Source organism: Gymnodraco acuticeps, unplaced genomic scaffold (assembly GCF_902827175.1).
Source record: "Gymnodraco acuticeps unplaced genomic scaffold, fGymAcu1.1, whole genome shotgun sequence".
NCBI lineage: Eukaryota > Metazoa > Chordata > Actinopteri > Perciformes > Bathydraconidae > Gymnodraco > Gymnodraco acuticeps.
In genome coordinates, this window is record NW_022990621.1 from 675303 (window position 1) to 695666 (window position 20364).

At 45.4% G+C, this 20364-nt stretch overlaps 1 protein-coding gene across 1 annotated transcript in view; it reads right to left on the reverse strand.

Moving 5' to 3' along the window:
* LOC117554619 (coiled-coil domain-containing protein 102A-like) overlaps positions 1-20364 on the reverse strand; it is an 82196-nt gene that overhangs the window by 10937 nt on the left and 50895 nt on the right. The window contains exons 2-8 of the mRNA XM_034229067.1: positions 19184-19615; positions 17734-18120; positions 6008-6249; positions 5690-5798; positions 4216-4332; positions 3482-3691; positions 465-635 (exon numbers count right to left, since the gene is read on the reverse strand). Of these exons, the coding sequence (XP_034084958.1) occupies positions 465-635; positions 3482-3691; positions 4216-4332; positions 5690-5798; positions 6008-6249; positions 17734-18120; positions 19184-19540 (1593 nt within the window). The 5' untranslated portion in view covers positions 19541-19615. The remainder of the gene's footprint in view (positions 1-464; positions 636-3481; positions 3692-4215; positions 4333-5689; positions 5799-6007; positions 6250-17733; positions 18121-19183; positions 19616-20364) is intronic.

Genomic DNA, 20364 nt, shown 5'->3' on the forward strand with positions numbered 1-20364 from the left:
CATAGCTAGCTAACCAAATGCTAATAACAACAAAGTTATTGACTGTATGATCAGTATGACAGATCGACACTGGGTTTACAACTAAAACACAGCCACGCAAAAACTGCAGCATGTGTACGGCTCCTTATGGGTACTGCAATTTTTGGAAGTGCCGGAGCGGAGCTGCGTTCTGGTGCTCTCCGTCAGAATTACACCCCTGTCAGACGAGACATATACCACGTGATGACACGTTAGGCTTGTGTTGTGTTCAAGGACCCTGACCTTGGCCAGGAAAAACAGGCACTCACTTGTTTAATTATTTTGCGGTCTAGATTTCTTTAATTTTTTTCTTTTTTGTGTGTTTATAAATTACCTCGAGGGCCACACCAAATGGTCTCGCGGGCCGCATACGGCCCGGGGGCCGGAGGTTCCCCACCCCTGCTTTAGAGGAACATTCAGAAATAGATGCAGAGCCTTGTCTCTACCTCATCCTCCGCCTGTCCCAACTCTTTCTTCAGCTCCTCCACCCTCAGTCGGAGCTTCTTCACTTCGGCCTCGTGGCTCTCCACCCTCCGGTTGGCGTGGGCGAGTTCTACCATCTTCTCTTGGAACTGCTTCTTCAGCTTAGCGTGAACATGGCGAACATCAGCGAGCTCCTATAGAGCAGAGGGGCAGATAGGACAGGGTTAGAGAGACATGTGTGCACCAATCAGCTCCTCTGTTTCATTTACCAGTGAAAATATAAAGATTGACTTCAGCAGTCCGATTGTCTTCATTAGAGGATCTGGTGTTGTACAGAGAGTATAGGAGAGCTGCCCTCTAAACAGAGACACATCGATCTGACAGACCAGCAGCAACATCCAGGGAGGGCTGAGCAGAGGCTGTAATGGCCAGAGAGTAGTAATCAGAGTTTTACTCCACAGGTGAGGGGGGGCTGAGGAAAGTGAACTAATGGCATCATCAATAATGCACCATTGTTACTCACTGCACTTCCATGTACTCTCTGCTGTCTTAGCTAATGGCCCCCCAGACAGAGCAGCTTCCAAGAAACATTTCTACATTTACAGGGCAATAACATGAGACATCTACAGGAACAATAAAAGACAAGCGCAGACGAAGGATCAGGAAATGCCCTTTACTTATTTATTTTGATCTCTGTTTGATCTTTATAATAAATATTTGATTCCTTGAGCTATCAACAGAGAATTAGCTCTAACCTCTTGCTTTATTCCCACTGAGAATACACTGAGTGTTAAGGCCCGGACACACCAAGCCGATTTCGGCCGTCGATAGATGTCTGGCCGTCGATGAGCATCCTGTCGCCCTACTCAGATTGGAGTGTCCCACACCGTCGCCTCTTTTCGGCCGTGCCGACACCTTCCACTCCTGATTGAATATGTTGAATCGGGAGCGGAGGCTGTCGGCAAAATAAATCACTCTGATTGGCTGTTCAGTTTAGCGAATCAGTGCATGAGAAGCGAAACGGAAGTGAGGTACGCAAACAAACGATTAAGAAGGCACACACAGCCACAAGCAACAGTCCAAGGGCTAACACCGCCAGTACCGCACTAAACATGTTTCCGATTATAAGTCGCTATGTGAAACAGTCTGTGATGGACGAGAGTGAAAATGGAACGCACACACTATTTGTTGTTTGTATGTATCACGCAGTCTGTCTTCCGGTTGCCTCTTTTGAATGAGGAATACACACTACCGCCGCCTGCTGGTAAGGAGAGTTATTGCCACCCACGCATGCGCAGTGCGTACGTGCTACTTGGCCGTCTGCTGAAGTCTTTGCGGTGTGTTCCAGTGCGACTGTTTGGCCAAGACGCAGAGACGTGAGGCGACACAACAGTCGGGTCCGTCGGGACGTGTTCTTTGGTGTCAGTTTGGTGTGTCAGGGCCTTTACATGTATTTGATTAGAAGAGAAAGGGTGTGTTTCTGTTTAAATAATATTTCCTAACGCAGGCTCCCCTCCCCCAAAGAGAATATTCACTGATAATCAAGGCAATTACCCGAATGCCACACAAATACTAGTGTAACCCAGAGCAAGATCAAACAAAGAGAGCGGCAGGGTAATGCAGGAGGGAATAATTAAAGGAGGGGGTGGGGTCTGAAGACAGGGAGAGGAGACAGATGAGGAGAGAGGGGGGAGGAAGTAATTGGAGGGGAGTATTTTACAGGACAATAAAAGGTTAGCATGAGAACAAAGAGGAGAGACAGCAGCCTGGGAAGGAGAAAACATTTATAAGATCATTAACGTCTGACATGAGAATGCAGCTTGGGGAAACTTGAAAGATTAGAGACCGGAAAGAGATGAAGACGACCTCTAAATGAAAGAGTCTGACACTGTACTACAGTTTTCTTTGTGTGAAAAAATAACATTATCAAAATGTGTCCTTCCTTAATTTCTGACTTCCCGTTTCCTCTAAAGAGACATAGTTCATTCAGATTGAGCTGGTCACAGTAGTTTCCATCAACATTTGCTCAGACAGGAAGAAATAATGCCTCTAATGAGGACTATTTCCTGCAGCAGATTAATACATATTTGATGCTGTCACCTGGATTTAGATACTTACCAATTATTTATTTTTAATCAACTTTATTAATCATTTTTTTACCATAATTTGTGCATTTTAAGCGTGAACATTTAAGTTTCCAAAATAAAGCATGATGTAACATTTGTGTGATACATCATGTATGCAAAGAAATGGAAAACAACATTTCTGTTAGAGGATTTTAAACGAATATTGGCACTCACAGAATTTTTCAATTTTTCAACTTAACATAGAATAAAAATAGAGGCCAGTGTAAAAATATGAGAATAGGCTACAAATAGGAAAATGATATGTGACACCTAGAGAACACACACACACACACACACACACACACACACACACACACACACACACACACACACACACACACACACACACACACACACACACACACACACACACACACACACACACACACACACACACACACACACACACACACACACACACACACACACACACACACACACACACACACACACACACACACACACACACACACACACACACACACACACACACACACACACACAGATGTATGTGTATGTATGTCTTTGCACACATACAATACATGTGTGTAAGTGTGTGTGGGCAGGAAAGGATGATCTGGTTACCTTCAAATACATACATACCATTTTGTTTTTGTTCATAGTTTTGTGTTTTCTATCAGCTAAGTTGTCATTAAATGGACATTTCCCTAAAGACAAGAATCAAAAGATTGATAAACAAGCTTTGTGAAAATCTGTGTACCTTTGTTTGAATTGTTTTTCTTTTGTAAACCAGTAGGCAGAAAAGCGACTGCAATAGTTCTTTACTTTATGAAATGGTCAAATGATCATCGGAGTGAGGGCCAGAGCTCTCCTAAGCTTTCCCGCTTACTGGTGTTAGAGACCCATTTGAAACAAAGGTACAGGGACTGTGGAAGCTGGGAAGTCCCGCCCACCTTGTTCCTCTCGAACAGCTCGCTCTGGATGGCCTTCATGTCGGTGTCGAGTGCAGAGGCAGCCTGACGCCGCTTCTTGGCCAGCTGCTCCTGCAGGTCTTCAGCCTGGGCCCTCAGCTTCTTGTTGTCTCTCTCCAGGGCCAGTTTGTCCGTCTCCAAGCGCTCCCTGCGTCCCCATTCTGCAGCATTCTCCACCTGCAGCCTCTCCATCTGACAGAGGCCGAGAGCAGAGAGCAGAGAGGCTGAGGACACTGCCCTCATGTGTTCCCATCAGTGAAAACACACTGTAGTCATACAGCCTCCCTACTGAACTGAGAAGCACCAAATGTGGTTACAACAAAGACAGTTCAGAATAACTTAGTTGTTTTGACTTTTACTGAGTAAAAGTACATAAGTATTATCACCAACATTTACTTCAAGTTGTCAATGTATTCATTCTGCAGAAGAAAAGAGTAGAGTTGTGCAGGCTCTGCCATTTGTGATGCTCACTCCAAACACTAATTAAGGTAAAGGGTTATGATTGGACCGTCAGATTTCAGGCTGCTGGAATTCTGTCATAAGTGTAGGTGGGCTCACTGACTCTGCTCCACAGGCAGGGAGAACACTGTAACCATAACGACTAAAGAGTGGCTATTTCATCAAGTTAAAAAAAGGGTTAAACCATAGCTTTCGACAACACTAAATACAGTTAAAAGAAAGGAGGTCCTCCTCCTCCTCCTCCTCCTCACCCTCACCTCAGCCCGGAGCTCGGCTAGTTTCTTGTCCATGCTGGTCCGGGCCCCCAGCTCGTCCTCCAGGTCTTCAGATATGCGGCCCAGTTCATCCTGATGCATCTCTTTTAGCAGGTTCAGCTGCAAGGAGTCAGGAAGGGGGGGGGGGGGGGGGGGGGGGGGGTATTTCAACATTAGAAAGCTTCCTTCCTGATCCACATGAACACCTAATGCATACATTAGATGGTGCTTGATGTTTAAACTATAGCGATGTCTTGTGTGTTACAACAATGAAGGGTAGAGACTCACTATGACTATACCACATTTCTTTCACATTTGTTAATGTTGTCTTTGGTTTGACTCTTCATGGTTTATTGCACTTATTGTAAGTCGCTTTGGATAATAGCGTCAGTTAAATGCCATGTAATGTAATGTCTCAACTTTTTTTCATTGAATTAAAATGTAATAAATGTGTCCTTTTTTGCATCTGGCCTTTTCCCTGTGACATTTGGCTGTTTGCGTCCATTCTATTCTATCCTTGATTTGTTTGGGGAAATGTTACTTTAGTTATGCTCTGAGGAGAGATGGAACAGCATCAGTGATTACTACTTTAATCAAATCAAAAATAGAAGATAACATTGTTTCATATCTCAACAGTTCCAACTTTGCTTGACATTCAGTGTACAGTTAGTTTCCTTTGCTTCTTCAAAGGTGGCCATTTCCAGAAGCAAAGCTCTGCTGTGATGTGGAAGTATCAGGACAACCAGCTGCAGATAAGGATGACCCCCCTCTCTGAGTCTCATCAGACTTCACCCTATCCTGCTCTCATCTCTTCTACGCCCTTATCTTCCCTCCATCACCTCTCCCCTCCTCTCTGTCCCAGCTTGTCCTTCTGCCAGTCTTTACACAACTACTGTGCGTGTGTCCTCTCCTTCCTCTCCTCCCTGCAGCTCTGTGCTGCCCCCCAGTGGTGGAGTACTGCCGTCATGTTTCTGGTAAATGTACTTAAACGTTGCAGGCTATATTTTCAACTGAAATGCATCAATCGGTGCAATGTTTGAGCAAATGCGGAAATAAAAATGTGCTTTTATACATTAAAATGTAATAATAAACACATTGGTTGAAAAGAAAGCATGACTGTTGTCTTCTGGGGGAGACGCTTCCTCTGACGATGTCACTGTCCATGAAATACCTTTGAGTGCAGCTGGAGGACAGGGTGGAGTGGGCCTGGAACATGGGGGTCCTCTACAAGAGGGGCCACAGCCAGTTCTACTTCCTGCGGAGGTTCAGAGGCTTCACTAGTAAATAAAGGCCCCCAAAACCCTTTGAGGACTCTGCGCAGTCAGACCTCGTTCTAAGCGGAAGCATTCATCCTGCTGTCAGTCACAAACACATTTCACACGAGAAACCCGTCCTGTTTTTGGAGCCAGTCTATAGGTGGCCCCTCAGCCCAGACATAAAGAACGGAGGCTGTGACCTGAGGTCCTGGAGGTCTCACCTGTTTGAGGGTCTCCTGTTTGGTCTTGCTGAGCTCCTCATATTTAAACTTCCACTGAGTGAGGTCAGCCTCCAGCCTCTCGATGCTCTTACTCAGAGCCAGCTTGTCACTGGGGGGAGACACAAACACACAGGTTTTCAAAAAATCCATCATACTGTTCTGGGGCCTGAGCGGGTGCTTAGCGAATCTTTTCAACCCTCTATCAGGAATACATAGTTTTCGGGGTGTAGGCAGGTGACCCACAGAGAATACTGCTGGGTGGAGTGATGAAGTAATGGAGTGTGGAGGTGGTGATGGATGGGTCTGTGTTTCTCTTACTCTCTCTCCTTCAGCAGGACCTTCTGGGACTCGTCCAGGCGGAGCTGCAGGGCGTTCAGTTTCCCCGAGTCCTCCTCCCCAGTGCCGAGGTCCTCCCACAGCTGTCTGCTGCGCTCCTGTCGGCTCAGAGTGGAGGATGAGCGGGGGGTGGAGGAGTTCACAGCCCCCCTACTCTCCCAGCACTCCTGAGGGTCACCGTCCGGGGCCCGGGAGTGCAGGACGGACTCCAGCACCTCCAGGTCCTGACGGAGACACAGAGGGAGGAGAGGATGAAGAACGATATGAAGAGAATGGAGCTGATGTTTATCAGAGAGAGAAAGAAGGACTGCATGCTCTCAATTAGCAAGCTACGTTAGCACTACGTTAATGAAACACTTCCTGTTATCAACACTCTTTACTTCATACTGACAGAGGGAGCAACACAGCCTCACAATCACAGGATACTATTCACCTGGTGATGGAAGCCGTTAGTGCGTCTCTCTCCTAGAATAATCTTCTGAGAAGCATTTGCTCTCCTAACATTCCATAACTCCTAACCAATCATCTGACAGGATTAAGGCTCCCTTTCAGTATAGCTCTCATTCCATATAACACTATCTCTTGTATAGACTCATATGAAGCTCCTTGATTTGAAAGGTTGTCAGAAAATACGGCGTCTTGTTCAACAATATGTCTCTCTTCTGTCCTCAGTGTTCCACCCTATCAAAGCGTTTTCATCGAGCAGATCATCTCAGGTTTCTGCCTGAGAACCCTGAAGGGTGGCTCCTCCAGGCCAAACATTTTCACATCTCATTTCCTTTAATGGCTGCTAATCTGCTTTGTCACTACACCGGTATCTATACATCCTAATGTTTGCCCTGCCCAATATCCTCCAGCTCCGGCAGATGTGTAACTTTGATTTAAACATTTGTAGAATACTAAGAGCTTTATTGAGTAGGTGTAACTGTATTAAGGGTTAAACTCGTAACTTTATAACTTAGGGTTTAATGTAATTGACTTAAAAGACAATAACAAATCAGGAGGAAGCCAGTCTAGATTTCCTTTTGAGTGCCACCAGCTGCAGAGAGTTAACTTATTAAAGGGACGTCGCCCCACAGCTGTGAGAACTCAGCAATCAGGTGTCCATCTTAGGTAGCACTTTCCTGGAGCGCCAGCTCCAGCGTCAGACAGGCTAAGACTGGCAAAGACATTAGAGTCCTGCGGGAGTAAGACTGACAAAGACAATAGAGTCCTGCGGGAGTCTCTAAGACTGACAAAGACAATAGAGTCCTGCTGGAGTCACGAGGGAGGCAAAGAGGAGGCAAATCCTACTCTGATTGAGCTAAGTATCGCTGGTGTTTTATTTTCTTTGGTTGTTTAGCCCCTCATGCTATAATCATGTGTATTTTCTCCATTCCTGTTTATGTGTCTTCTCGCAATTATCACTGGCCCCGTGTATCTCGTAATCGCTATAACCGGCCTGCTCTCGTCTATCCCATATGCTCCACTGACATCCAACATCTAGTTTCAGGCGGCCTGTGGAACTGCCAGTCAGCTGTTCCTAAGGCTGACTTCATCTCTGGCTATGCTTCCCTGCAGTCTCTGGATTTCCTTGCTATCACTGAGACGTGGATTACTCCATCCAACACATCCACCCCAGCAGCTCTCTCCACAGCATATTCCTTCTCCCATACACCCAGACCCACTGGCAGAGGAGGTGGCACTGGTCTCCTGCTCTCTCCCAAATGGAGCTTTTCCCTCTTCAAGCTACCTAACTTCACTCCTTCCACCTTTGAATTCCATGCCGTCACAGTAACCCATCCTATACAATTAACCATTGTTGTTCTCTACCGTCCACCAGGCGCCTTGGGGGACTTCTTGGAGGAATTAGATAATCTCCTCTCACACATCCCTGAAACTGGTCCTCCCGCTGTACTTCTCGGAGACTTCAACCTCCAGACGGGGAAGATAGACGAACTAACATCTCTGTTAACCGCCTTTGCTTTCTCACTGTCTCAATTCCCACTAACTCATAAAGCTGGCAATGTCCTTGATCTCATATTCTCAAGGAACTGCACTACTTCTAACCTCTCTGTAAACCCGCTCCACACATCCGATCACTTCTTCATTTCATTCTCTCTACCCCTTTCCAAACATAACAAACTAATCTCTTCTCATCCTGCACCTGTCCGTCGTAACCTTCGTTCCCTCTCCCCCTCTACCTTTGCCTCATCGGTGCTCTCAGCCCTCCCTTCCTCTGACTCGTTCCAACTCCTACCTCCAAACTCTGCTGCAGAGACTCTCCTCTCTACTCTCTCATCCTCTCTGGACTCTCTCTGTCCTCTTACATCTCGGCAGGCTCGTCAGTCCCCTCCTGCTCCCTGGCTAAATGATGCACTGCGTGCTAATATAACTGTCCTTCGGGCAGCAGAGCGGAAATGGTGGAAATCCAAACACCGTGACGACCTCCTAACCTATCAGGCTCTCCTCTCCTCTTTCTCTGCTTCGATCTCTCAGGCAAAAAGCACTTTCTTTCAAGATAAGATCCAATCTTCCTATTCCAATCCCAAAAAACTATGTTCCATCTTCTCCTCCCTCCTGGACCCCCCAAAGCCCCTTCCCCCTCCTCCCTTCTGTCAAGCGACTTTGTTAACCACTTTGAAAAAAAGGTTGATGATATTCGCTCTTCTTTTTCTGACTCACCTTTACTCACCGCTGGGTCACCAGACCCTCCTTCCACCAACACACTAACCTCCTTTTCCCCTCTCTCTCCAAGTGAGGTTCTTACCCTCATTACCTCTGCCCGCCCTACCACCTGTCCTCTGGACCCTATCCCTTCAAACCTCCTTCAGACTATCGCTCCTGATATTCTACCGTTTCTCACCCATTTCATCAACACTTCTCTAACTTCTGGTCACTTTCCAAACAGTCTCAAGGAGGCAAGAGTAAACCCTCTCCTAAAGAAACCCACTCTCAACCCGTCAGATGTTATAAACTACAGGCCTGTCTCTCTCCTCCCGTTCCTGTCTAAAACACTTGAACGCGCTGTCTTTAGACAACTCTCCTGCTATCTCCATCAGAACAACCTTCTGGATCCGCACCAGTTTGGTTTCAAGGCAGGCCACTCCACAGAAACTGCTCTCATTGCTGTCACGGAGGAACTGCACACTGCTAAAGCAGCCTCCCTCTCCTCTGTCATCATCCTTTTGGACCTGTCTGCTGCATTCGGTGAATCATCAGATCCTCCTTCGCACTCTCCAAGCACTTGGAGTTTCAGGCTCTGCACTTTCCCTCCTCACCTCATACCTGAAAGACCGTACCTACAGGGTGACTTGGAGAGGGTCTGAGTCCGACCCTTGTCAATTAACTACAGGGGTCCCTCAGGGCTCTGTTCTTGGTCCCCTCCTCTTTCTCCTTGTACACAAACTCGCTCGGATCAGTCATTAGCCCGCATGGCTTTTCATACCACTGCTACGCTGACGACACCCAATTAATTCTGTCCTTTCCCTGCTCAGAGACCCAGGTCGTTGCACGCATCTCTGCTTGTCTAGCTGACATCTCTCAGTGGATGTCTGATCATCACCTCAAGCTCAACCTTGACAAGACTGAACTGCTTTTCCTTCCGGGAAAAGATTGTCCCACTCTTGACCTAACAATCAACATTGGCACCTCTGTTGTTTCCCCGACTCAGATTGCAAGGAATCTGGGTGTGACCCTAGATAACAACCTGTCCTTCACTGCAAATATAGCTGCTACAACCCGCTGCTGCAGATACACGCTTTACAACATCAGGAGGATGCGTCCCCAGCTGACCCAGAAAGCAACGCAGGTTCTGGTCCAGGCTCTCGTCATCTCACGCCTAGACTACTGCAACTCCCTCCTGGCTGGTCTACCTGCATGTGCCATCCGACCTCTGCAGCTCATCCAGAATGCAGCTGCTCGCCTGGTCTACAACCTTCCTAAATTCTCCCACACCACGCCGCTCCTCCGCTGCCTTCACTGGCTTCCGATAACTGCTAGAATCCACTTCAAGACAATGGTACTTGCGTACCATGCTGCGAATGGATCTGGCCCTTCCTACATCCAGGACATGGTTAAACCGTACACCCCAGCGCGTGCACTCCGCTCTGCATAAACCAAACGGCTCGCTGCACTTTCGCTGCGAAGGGGACCCAAGTTCCCATCAGCAAAAACATGTGGGTTTGCTGTCCTGGCTCCAAGATGGTGGAATGAGCTCCCCATTGACATCAGGACAGCAGATAGCTTACACACCTTCCGTTGCAGACTGAAAACTCATCTCTTTCGACTCCACTTCGAGCGATAGAACTATTAACAAAGCACTTATATACTAATAAAGGGCTGGCTTATCTAAAGCCAGTTGAGTAGCACTTGAAATGTTTTTGCTCTATGAAGCCTGATGTACTTATATGATTCTGTTTTCTTCAAGTTTGTATTTTGTTGGTCGAACGCACTTATTGTAAGTCGCTTTGGATAAAAGCGTCAGCTAAATGCAATGTAATGTAATGTAATGTGTGTGTCTCCCACAGGCTGCATAATGCTGCATGCTTCCTCTAGATAATCACTGAGGTGCCTTTAGGAGTCCCTCATAAATATTTGACTCTGAGACTGAGAGTAGTACAGATATCTGTGGTTGAAGAGTAGAAATGGTGGACCATGTAAGGGGTTCTTTATAGTGTTTAAAGCAAAGCAGCTTTAAACACTATACAGGGTACTTACGGTCATTAAAAACCTGGAAAAGTCTAATTCCAGGCCATGGAAAAGTTATGGAAAACAATATTTTTCATGGAAAAGTCATGGAAATGTAACTAAAGTTGCATCAAATATAATTTATATTTTATCTAATCGCCGAAATAGTAATACTATAATATAATAAATACTGTATAGTAATGAAACGTAAAATGGCATTTAACTGACGAGGTATTTTGCTGGTGAGAGATTTGAGTTGCTTTAGCGTGTAGAAGCTAGTAAGCCTACTATTTGATTTGTTTTAGATAGGCACGACATGTTTCATATGCAGACCTTATTTTCCTGTTCCATGTTAAAATAAACCATATTCAGTGGTACCGCTGAGAAAGAGTTATTTTTTTGGTCATGGAAAATTAGGTAAAGGTCCTGGAGAAGTCATGGAAAAGTCATTGGTGAAAAAGTGTATGAACCCTGACTATAAACACCCCCTCCTGTGTCCTGAAACAAGATACATAATAATCATCTCTGGTTTCTTAGCTATACTGTATAACATAAATACAGGTAAACTGTCTATCTTTGAGTTTTGTGGAAACCAAAATGATGAGGATACCATCTGGGCTTTTCATTTCTCACAATGATCTGAAATGTCATAGTCCAAATAACAAATCCAATAACCAACAATGAATATAATCCAGGGTTCATACACTTTTTCACCAATGACTTTTCCATGACTTCTCTGACCTTTACCTAATTTTCCATGACCAAAAAAATTACTCTTTCTCAGCGGTACCACTGAAAATTACGGAGCCCCCTAGGGGACATGGAGAAGGAAAAAACATTTATTTGAAAAAAAGAAAGAAAAAAAGCTTTGCGATATATCGCAACACCTTTGCGAGATCTCACAAAACCCCTTTGTGAGATCTCGCAAAACCCCGTTGCAGTTTGTAGACGGTCCCTAAGCACTCCTCTCCCTCCTCCAGCTGCAGATTGTGACCAATTCTTGATGTTTAGCTCGGATGATGGCGCGTATCGAACTGTTCTGATAAAAACGACTCTGTAGCTCGTTGTCTACCTTGCTATGATTGTAAAGTCATGTTGTTTGTATTTTTACAGCGTTATGTTCATGAGTTATTGATCCGCGAAATTCGAATCTGTCAATAACTCAGCTCAGAGGGACGTGCATGAAGGGCCGCCTTAATGCACGGGCTGACCTGGGCTGAAGCCCAGGGGCCTACGGAGATCGGGGGGCTATCATGCCTATCAGCCAATACAACAACAAAAAAAAGTTTTTTATGTCGGATGTTTTTTTTCAAATTTAAATAAACAAAGTCTTGGCTTTCAGAATATGAAACTTTTATTTCCAAAATCACACGATAAATACATTTTTGAAGCTTGTAAAGGGAATAAGACCGCTCTCCCTCGCCACTCTGCTGTTCTGCTGTTCCCCTCCCTCCGCTGAAATTATGAATGTAAGAGTATAGTAATCATAGATAACACGGCAGGGTCCGTTACAGTTTGTTTTCATCTGATTTCAAATAAACAAAGTCTTGGCTTTCAGAATATTAAACTTGTTTCGGCAAATTCAGATGATAAATACAACTTTGAAGCTTGTAACGGCATAAATACAAGCGGAGAACGGAGTAACTTGACGTCACAGCAGGCGTAACCACAGCCGGGGTTTCTCGTGAGTGTTTTCCCCGGGAAACAACATTTTTGCGTTTGTGTGTATTGTATACACAAACGCAAAAATACACAAACACACGTATACTATACACACACACTCGTGAGCTTCCCCCAGACCAGTAATCCAAACGAAAATATCTTCCCTCCGTAGTATTTTGATAATTTGCTCCGCTAATCAATCAGATCGATGGATTCCAGAGATTTTTCTCAAAAATGATGACTCCGAAACAGTCAGTGGGCACCACTTAACAGCCAATCAGAATGAGAATATGCTTCACATGTGACGTATTCAAATTGCGACTGATTGAGTGACAGATGAAGGTTGTTTAGGAGAAAATGTTTGAGAAGAAAAAGTTTGAGAGTGGCGCTCGGAAAAGGAAATTGTTGAGGGAAAAGGAGTTTCGAGACAAGCAGCTATTACAAAAAATGCCGAAGCTTACAGGTTATTTTAAACCTGTAGGCCAGGATGAGGAGGAAGGACAGATTAGTTCGAAACGTCACTCATCTGGAGGAGAGGACCAGGCGCGCGTAGAACAGAGTGGAGAAGTGCGATCACAGAGCCTGCCGAGGCTATAAATGACTTTGATTTGTTGTTTAAATAGGGGGCCTACAAAAACTATCAGCCCCAGGGCCTGATGGCAGGTTAAGGCGGGCTTGCGTGCATGTCCCCTCGCTCTGAGTGTTCTCTTGAGGTGTCTTCACTTATGTGAAGCCCGTGCCTATTGCCAGCAAGCACTGATGTTATATCTTTATATTTAAGGCCAAGCTCAAAGTAAAATCGATGAACCGCTCCATTGTTGTGGTTTCTGTGTTGCCGTAGCAGCCGAACTGACCAGGAAGTACATTGAGCTAAATGAAAACCTTTTTCTTTTTTTTTTTTTTCAAATACATTTTTTTTTCTTCTCCATGTCCCCTAGGGGGCTCCTAGAAAATGGTTTATTTTAACATGGAACAGGAAAATAAGGTCTGCATATGAAACACGTTGTGCCTATCATGTAGTAGGCTTACTAGCTTCTACACGCTAAAGCAACTAAAATCTCTCACCAGCCAAATACCTCGTCAGTTAAATGCCATTGTACCTTTCATTACTATACCATACAGTATTTATTATCATTATAGTATTACTATTTCGGCGATTAGATAAAATATAAATTATATTTGATGCAACTTTAGTTACATTTCCATGACTTTTCCAAAAATATTGTTTTCCATAACTTTTCCAGGGCCTGGAATTAACATTTTGAATTTCCATGACTTTTTCAGGTTTTTAATGACCGTAAGAACCCTGATAATCATTCCTTGCAGTCCTACTTGAGTCCCAGTCCAGTGGACCCGTGTCACTGTGGGAAACATAATGACTATCAGCTGTCTGTTTATCCCAACCAAAACCACTCACAGCATCCTCAAGAAAGAGAAGTCAGGGGGAATGGGTCAGGAGTCAGTAGACTACAGAGTAAGATATTCACATCCGAAGACAAATACTTTGAAAACATTTGAAGTATTTTCTGACAAAATAATGTCTGTTTTAGGCCAAAAGCCTGATTCTCACATCAGTTGCAAGATGGATGAAACATTTCAGCTACACAGGGTACACCACTGAATGTCATAAAGTATCACTGGAATATTTTCAAATTTAAAGGTTTGGATTATTTCCAAATGTGTGGCCTAAGAATGATCTGAATTCCTTGGCATGATGCTATATAACCAATCAACACCTCTCTACACAAAGTCTGATTAATTATTTCGGATGACTGATGTTAAGCATGAAAGATTCCTTTTAAAACTCCACATGTATGACTATTTGCAGGAGAGTGCATCAGAGCTGTGCTGCTGCTGTCATTACAGGTCCCCCCCGACAGAGGGCCCCCCTGTGTAACAGATGTCCGTCAGACAAAGTGAGCCACATGTGGAAACACTCAGCATGAGAACCAGAACAATTGAGGAGACAGGAAATAAGGCTCTGCTGTGTGTGGGTACCCGTTAGCCACAGTATCACTGTGTACTGTCAACGCTACAGCCCCAATATGTGTGTGATGTCTGTGTGTGATGCATGTGTGTTACCGTGGAAACCCTGCCTGAGACTGTTGAAGGTCATGTGTGACAGGCAGTGACAGTGTTTATATTTACTGCCCCTTCGTTATGTGGTTACAACTCATACGTGTGTGTGTGTGTGTGTGTGTGTGTGTGTGTGTGTGTGTGTGTGTGTGTGTGTGTGTGTGTGTGTGTGTGTGTGTGTGTGTGTGTGTGTGTGTGTGTGTGTGTGTGTGTGTGTGTGTGTGTGGATAGTATGCAGGCATAAAGTGGAGAGGTCCACCACTGCTGCAGGGTCAGATTTCCTGAAAGAAATGCAGTTTTTCTGGATGTTTCCTGTGGTTTTCATTGAGTTTGCATTCTGTGTTTATTCAGCGGCCAGTTTACTAAGACAGTGACTGGGTCATTGGTCCGTTCCTCAACTCGCCCTGGTGCTGAACATCCACACTCATACCACATGTTCCTCCAGTATTTGTTTGCATTACAGTAATCTAACTGTTTGTAAAGGAGACGTTCATGGAGGTGGCTCTTGTTGTAAAGCTCATGTTGTTGTTAGTGAAGCAGAAAATAGATCTTTCAGAATGAGCATCAATTTGGTAAGTCAGTCGTCAGTGTTCCTCAAATGCAAAAGTGTACCTGTAGAGGACTTCATTCTCAGTACACGCCACCTGTTTGGCTGTGAAGCTTATTTTGGATAGAGTCTACATTTTTATTGTTGTACCCAGCAGTATTGAGGACAAGCCACAGTAGTTTATGAGCTGCCCCGAGCACTGTCTGCCAGGGAGAGCTACCAATCTGATGTGAGGGCCACCTGTGTGAAGTCTGAGAGGTTTACTGCTCTGAGGGGACTGACTCTGGAAAAAAGGAGTGGGAATTTGAAAAATAAAGTAAGGTGAACGTGTCCCTTTTGTCCCCAGTGGAAATCATGACCTTGCCGGCAGCAGTGAAGCTTTAAAGCAATTATCACAAATAAAATGATTTACACCTGAGAGGGACAGGACCCCACCAGCTGCTGATAGGACAACACAGGACAGCAGCTGGGGGGGGGGGGGGGGTGCCTTAAAGAGCAGTACAAATTCAAATATGACATTAGCAATGATATCAAAGTGTTGTTTCAATGTATCGTCTAGAGACGAATAGAGTGCACCCGGGACGACATACTGTAAAGTTCAATAGTAGGGCGGGACTTAGTAATTTAAGTTCCAGAACTTCCTGTTTGACTAGGCTCTCTTCTTAGTTTCAAATGGCCTCCAAAGAGCACTTCAGAGTGGCTGAAGGCTGAAATGTGACCCTGTCCTCCCATGCAAGTTAGCATTTTCTCATGAGCGTTTTTGTGTGTCAGTGTATTTGGTAAGAGCCAGATATGCTTTGGTTCAGGACGCTAGGCACTCCACAGGCTGACAGAGAAGAAGTACTGCAGTACTCTGTGTGTGTGTGTGTGTGTGTGTGTGTGTGTGTGTGTGTGTGTGTGTGTGTGTGTGTGTGTGTGTGTGTGTGTGTGTGTGTGTGTGTGTGTGTGTGTGTGTGTGTGTGTGTGTGTGTGTGTGTGTGTGGTGGAAAGCGGTGTCCTATTTTGCGTCACTAGCAGTGTGTACACCCAAAGTAGGACACCACTTTCTCACACACACACACACACACACGCACGCACACACACACACACACACACACTTCTGTTGAGCGATATAACAGCAGTGTGGCCTACATTCAGCGAGGTTCAGGTCATATTGTCTTACAGCAGCAGAGGACATGAGCAGCACAGAAAACAATGCTCGTTAACATCTGCATTCAGAGAGTGAGAGGCCGTCTGTGTTTCATAGGATCAGCAGCGTAAAGTTTCTGATTATGTATACATCCATCAATAATCTTTTGATGAGTCTATTTTTTGTAAAATACTGCAAAAAAGTTTCCAGACCACAACATCCCATCTTCAAATGTTTATATTGTTCCAACTAACAGTTGGTCAAAACCAATCCTCACCCATTTGTGAGAAATCCAGTTATTGAACCACACTTGATTCAGTTAGCAGATTACACCTATATTTCACTGAATTCATCCAAAAAGAATTGAACCTAAGGGAATGTACTAATCACATGTTCTCAGTTTAATGTAGGGTAAATGGAGCTTTCACAGGATGTGAGGAGTACATATTGAATATAGACAATATATTGTATAGTGAGGACAATAAAGCACACATTACGGGGCCAAACAGCTTTGTCCAGTTGGGCCCTTTGAGTTCAAAGACAAAGTAACCCTGCTTTCCAGAGAAAGGGATGCATGCTGGGAGCCACTTGCTTCAGGTACATGTGAGGTATGAAATACAACTCCAGTTTTAGTAGCAGATCTGCAAGTTAGAAAAACCAAATCTGTGCACAACTTTGATCTGATAGAGGGTCAGCAACAAGGCCCACAAATGCATCGACTGCTCTCTCCCCTCATTGCCAAGGATTCCTCCCACCACCTGCCCCCCCTCCTGCCTTCAGGGAGGCGGTACACAGCTATCAAGACCTGAACCACCAGAACATTAAACAGTTTCTTTACCAAAGCCATACACACTCTGAACTGAACACACACAGTGCCTCTGCAACCCACATCATGAACTCAAACCCACTGGTCATCGATTTGCATACAGCCACCACTATCTTTATCCTATCATATCATACAACTGCCTTACTGGTTGTACTGAACTGCTTTATTCATTCCCCAAAGCTCTTTAACTGTCATGTCCTGTTCTTCTTGTTTTTGTCTTGTCTTGCTTGTTTCTTAAGAATTGTTCAAATTGTTAGTGAATCGTTGTGTGTGTGTTTTAAGCACTGCTGGCATGGGCATTCGTCATTTCATGTATTTGATATACAATAACAATAAAGGCTTCTATCTATCTGTAGTTAGAACAATTGCAGCAGGAGGCAGTGTTAAGGTTACCTGTAATAAGACTATGCACTATTTGATAGTATTCATAACATACATCAGCTTCACTTCTGAAATGTCTTCTCCTCCTCTCCTGCACCTTAGCGTGTGGAACGGGTTTCTGCTGTTAGAGGTCCAGGAGACTAAACCAACGCACTTCTGTAAGTCCCTGCGGTCACCTTCAGCACTGTGGCAACCACAGCTGAGAGGGAAGGAGCATTTATTATTAGACCCTTGTTCTTTCTTATAATAACACAAACTGTGTGCATTACATTTGAAACATGTCAACATGATGGTGTTTAGGTTGTACACCACATGGTGGCCCTAGAATAAAGATGGCATTCAAGTTCCCTGTGGATCAGGCTGTGACTCTGCTCAGTCTGATCCACAGAGACACTGAATCCACTGACACACAGACTCACCTTCTCTAGAACCATCTTCTGTCTGTCCAGGTCCACGTCCCTCACTGGTTCTGGCTCCGGAGACCCCGGCGGTCTCTCCCCCACCCTGTCCGGCTGGCCGTCAGTGTGGACCTGAGAGGAGGAGGCAGGGGAGGAAAGAGGTATGGACGGGGAGGAGGAAGCACCAGGAGGGTGTGCAGGGGAGGAAGATGGAGAAGTGGCAGACGGAGGAAGAGCGCCAGGAGCTTGTTCACCACGGAGACGCAGCGTTTCCTGCCGTAGTGTCTCGTTCTCAGAGGCCAGTTCCTGCCGCTCCCGCCGCACGCCGCTGAGCTCCTTGGTGAGGGCGTCCAGCCGCTGCCTCAGCTGGCGCACCTCGTCCCGGGCCCGGTTCCTCTCCGCACGCACCTGCAAACATACAAAAACACAAGAGGATCTTTAACAGCAGGAAATTGTTGTTTAATAGCAAGCCTTCTCACACCAGAGGATGATGGGGACTACTTTCCTCAGTGGAATCATCCACATTATGTGGATCTGTCTGTAGTAAGTATTTGTGACAGCAGGAAAGTGTATGTGGGATTTAATCCAAATAAACTACAGTGTGTATTCATGAGGAATATGTCACCCAGGGCAACAGGGTGGCTCATGGGTGAGTTTTGGCACATATATCTGGCCTTGATCAGGCACTACTACACGCTGCTATTTCAGTGTTGGTTTAGATACCATTTTGAAAAAGTGAAATACCTTTTCTCCTGATTCAAGCCAGAGTTGATTTTTTTAATTTTGAATTTCTACTCTTTTCTCAACCAAATGCTTTGAGATGTCACATCATAAAACATTTCACGACATCATGAAAATCCAAGTGGGATGATGTTTCCCTCCTAATGCAGATGAAATGTATATGACCATCATTTGTAGAAGGCAGCTTAACATGACCCAGCTGAGGGAGACATGTTTCATATATGGCATGCATAAGAGATTTTTTGTGAAAATAATCTACCTACAAGCTTTTACTGGAGATGTAAAGGTCACCTATTTTCTACATCAACATGTGTCCCCTCTGTGTAAAGAGACTCTGAAAGTTTCAGGAACAAAGACCACCTCTCTGTTTGTCCTGATCCATTTATATAAAAACCTGTCTGAAAATCAGCTGATCAGATTTTGGTCACTTTATGATGTCACAATGTTTTTTGGGTTGTGTAACCATTAGCCAATCAGCAACCAAGGCATTTTACAATCAAATAAGTGCAGTTTGTTTTTAGTTTTAGATGACAGATCATCTGGAGCATTAGCTTTCTAATTCCCCATTGCAGTGAAGTTCATTCATTGAGTGAAATCTGAATAAAACCTGCTTGGTAAAACGCACATTTTGGACATGAATGAACTAACTGTGTGCACAAAAACATAAAAATGATCAGAGCATTGTTAGGCATGCAGCCTCTCTCCTGGCTTGAGCAGCCCCTCCCCCCACCTTGCTCCACTTCTCCCTCCAGTTGGCGGTGCAGTCGGACCACCACCTCATGGTCTTCTCCATCTGTGCCGCTCTGGCCCGAGCCTCCTCCAGCTCCCGGAGCCTCAGCTCCTCCCTGCTCTCCCAGTCGGCCCCCTCGCCCATGGCCCCCAGGGACACCAGCCCAAAGCCACCCAGCCCGGGCGACAGCAGCAGGGGGGGGCTAGAGCTCGGGGTTTCTCCGGTGGGGCTGGGGGTGTGGGCCAGGCTGTCCGGGGAGCGGATGCCCCGGTCGGATCCCAGACCCAGGCTGCATAGCAGGCCCCCTCCGGAAGACTTCCCACCCTCCGACAGGTGGGGGCTGGGGGTGTGGTTCATGATGGAGGTGGTGGTGTGGAGGATAAAGGAAGTGGGGATTCAGCAGAGCATCATCCTCTCCAATCACTGATCAGCCTGCACACAGAGAACCAAGAAGAAGAGTTTCAGCTACAGAGCAGCAACAACTGACACACACACACACACCATCACCACACACTGTGTATGACACAGCCATAACCACACACTGTGTGTGTTAGCACCATAACCACAGACTGTATATGGGCCGCAACTGAGGACAAAACAATTCAAGGTTGATCAGAAATAGTTAATAATCCAATATATAATAATCACTCCAAATAAACCATTTCACAGTGCACTGCCTTAGGAAGAGAAACACACACACACACACACACACACACACACACACACACACACACACACACACACACACACACACACACACACACACACACACACACACACACACACACACACACACACACACACACACACACACACACACACACACACACACACACACACACACACACACACACACACACACACACACACACACACACACACACACACACACACACACACACACACACACACACACACACACACACACACACACAGTAATTATCCCTGTGAGGAAAGGAAAATGTGACACTTCCTGCACACCTGATCCTCTCTTGGTCCGCCTCATCTCTGCCCCTCATCAGTCACTCTCCCTCCTACCTGTGCTGTTAAATCTTTCAACAGGAACCACTTGTGAGTGTTCCACACTGTAACATCAGCTGAGTAACGAACAGCTGGCAGTGTTCTGATAGCAGCTGCACAAATAGTGGAACAATTGATTGAAAGGAAATCAATGATCTGTT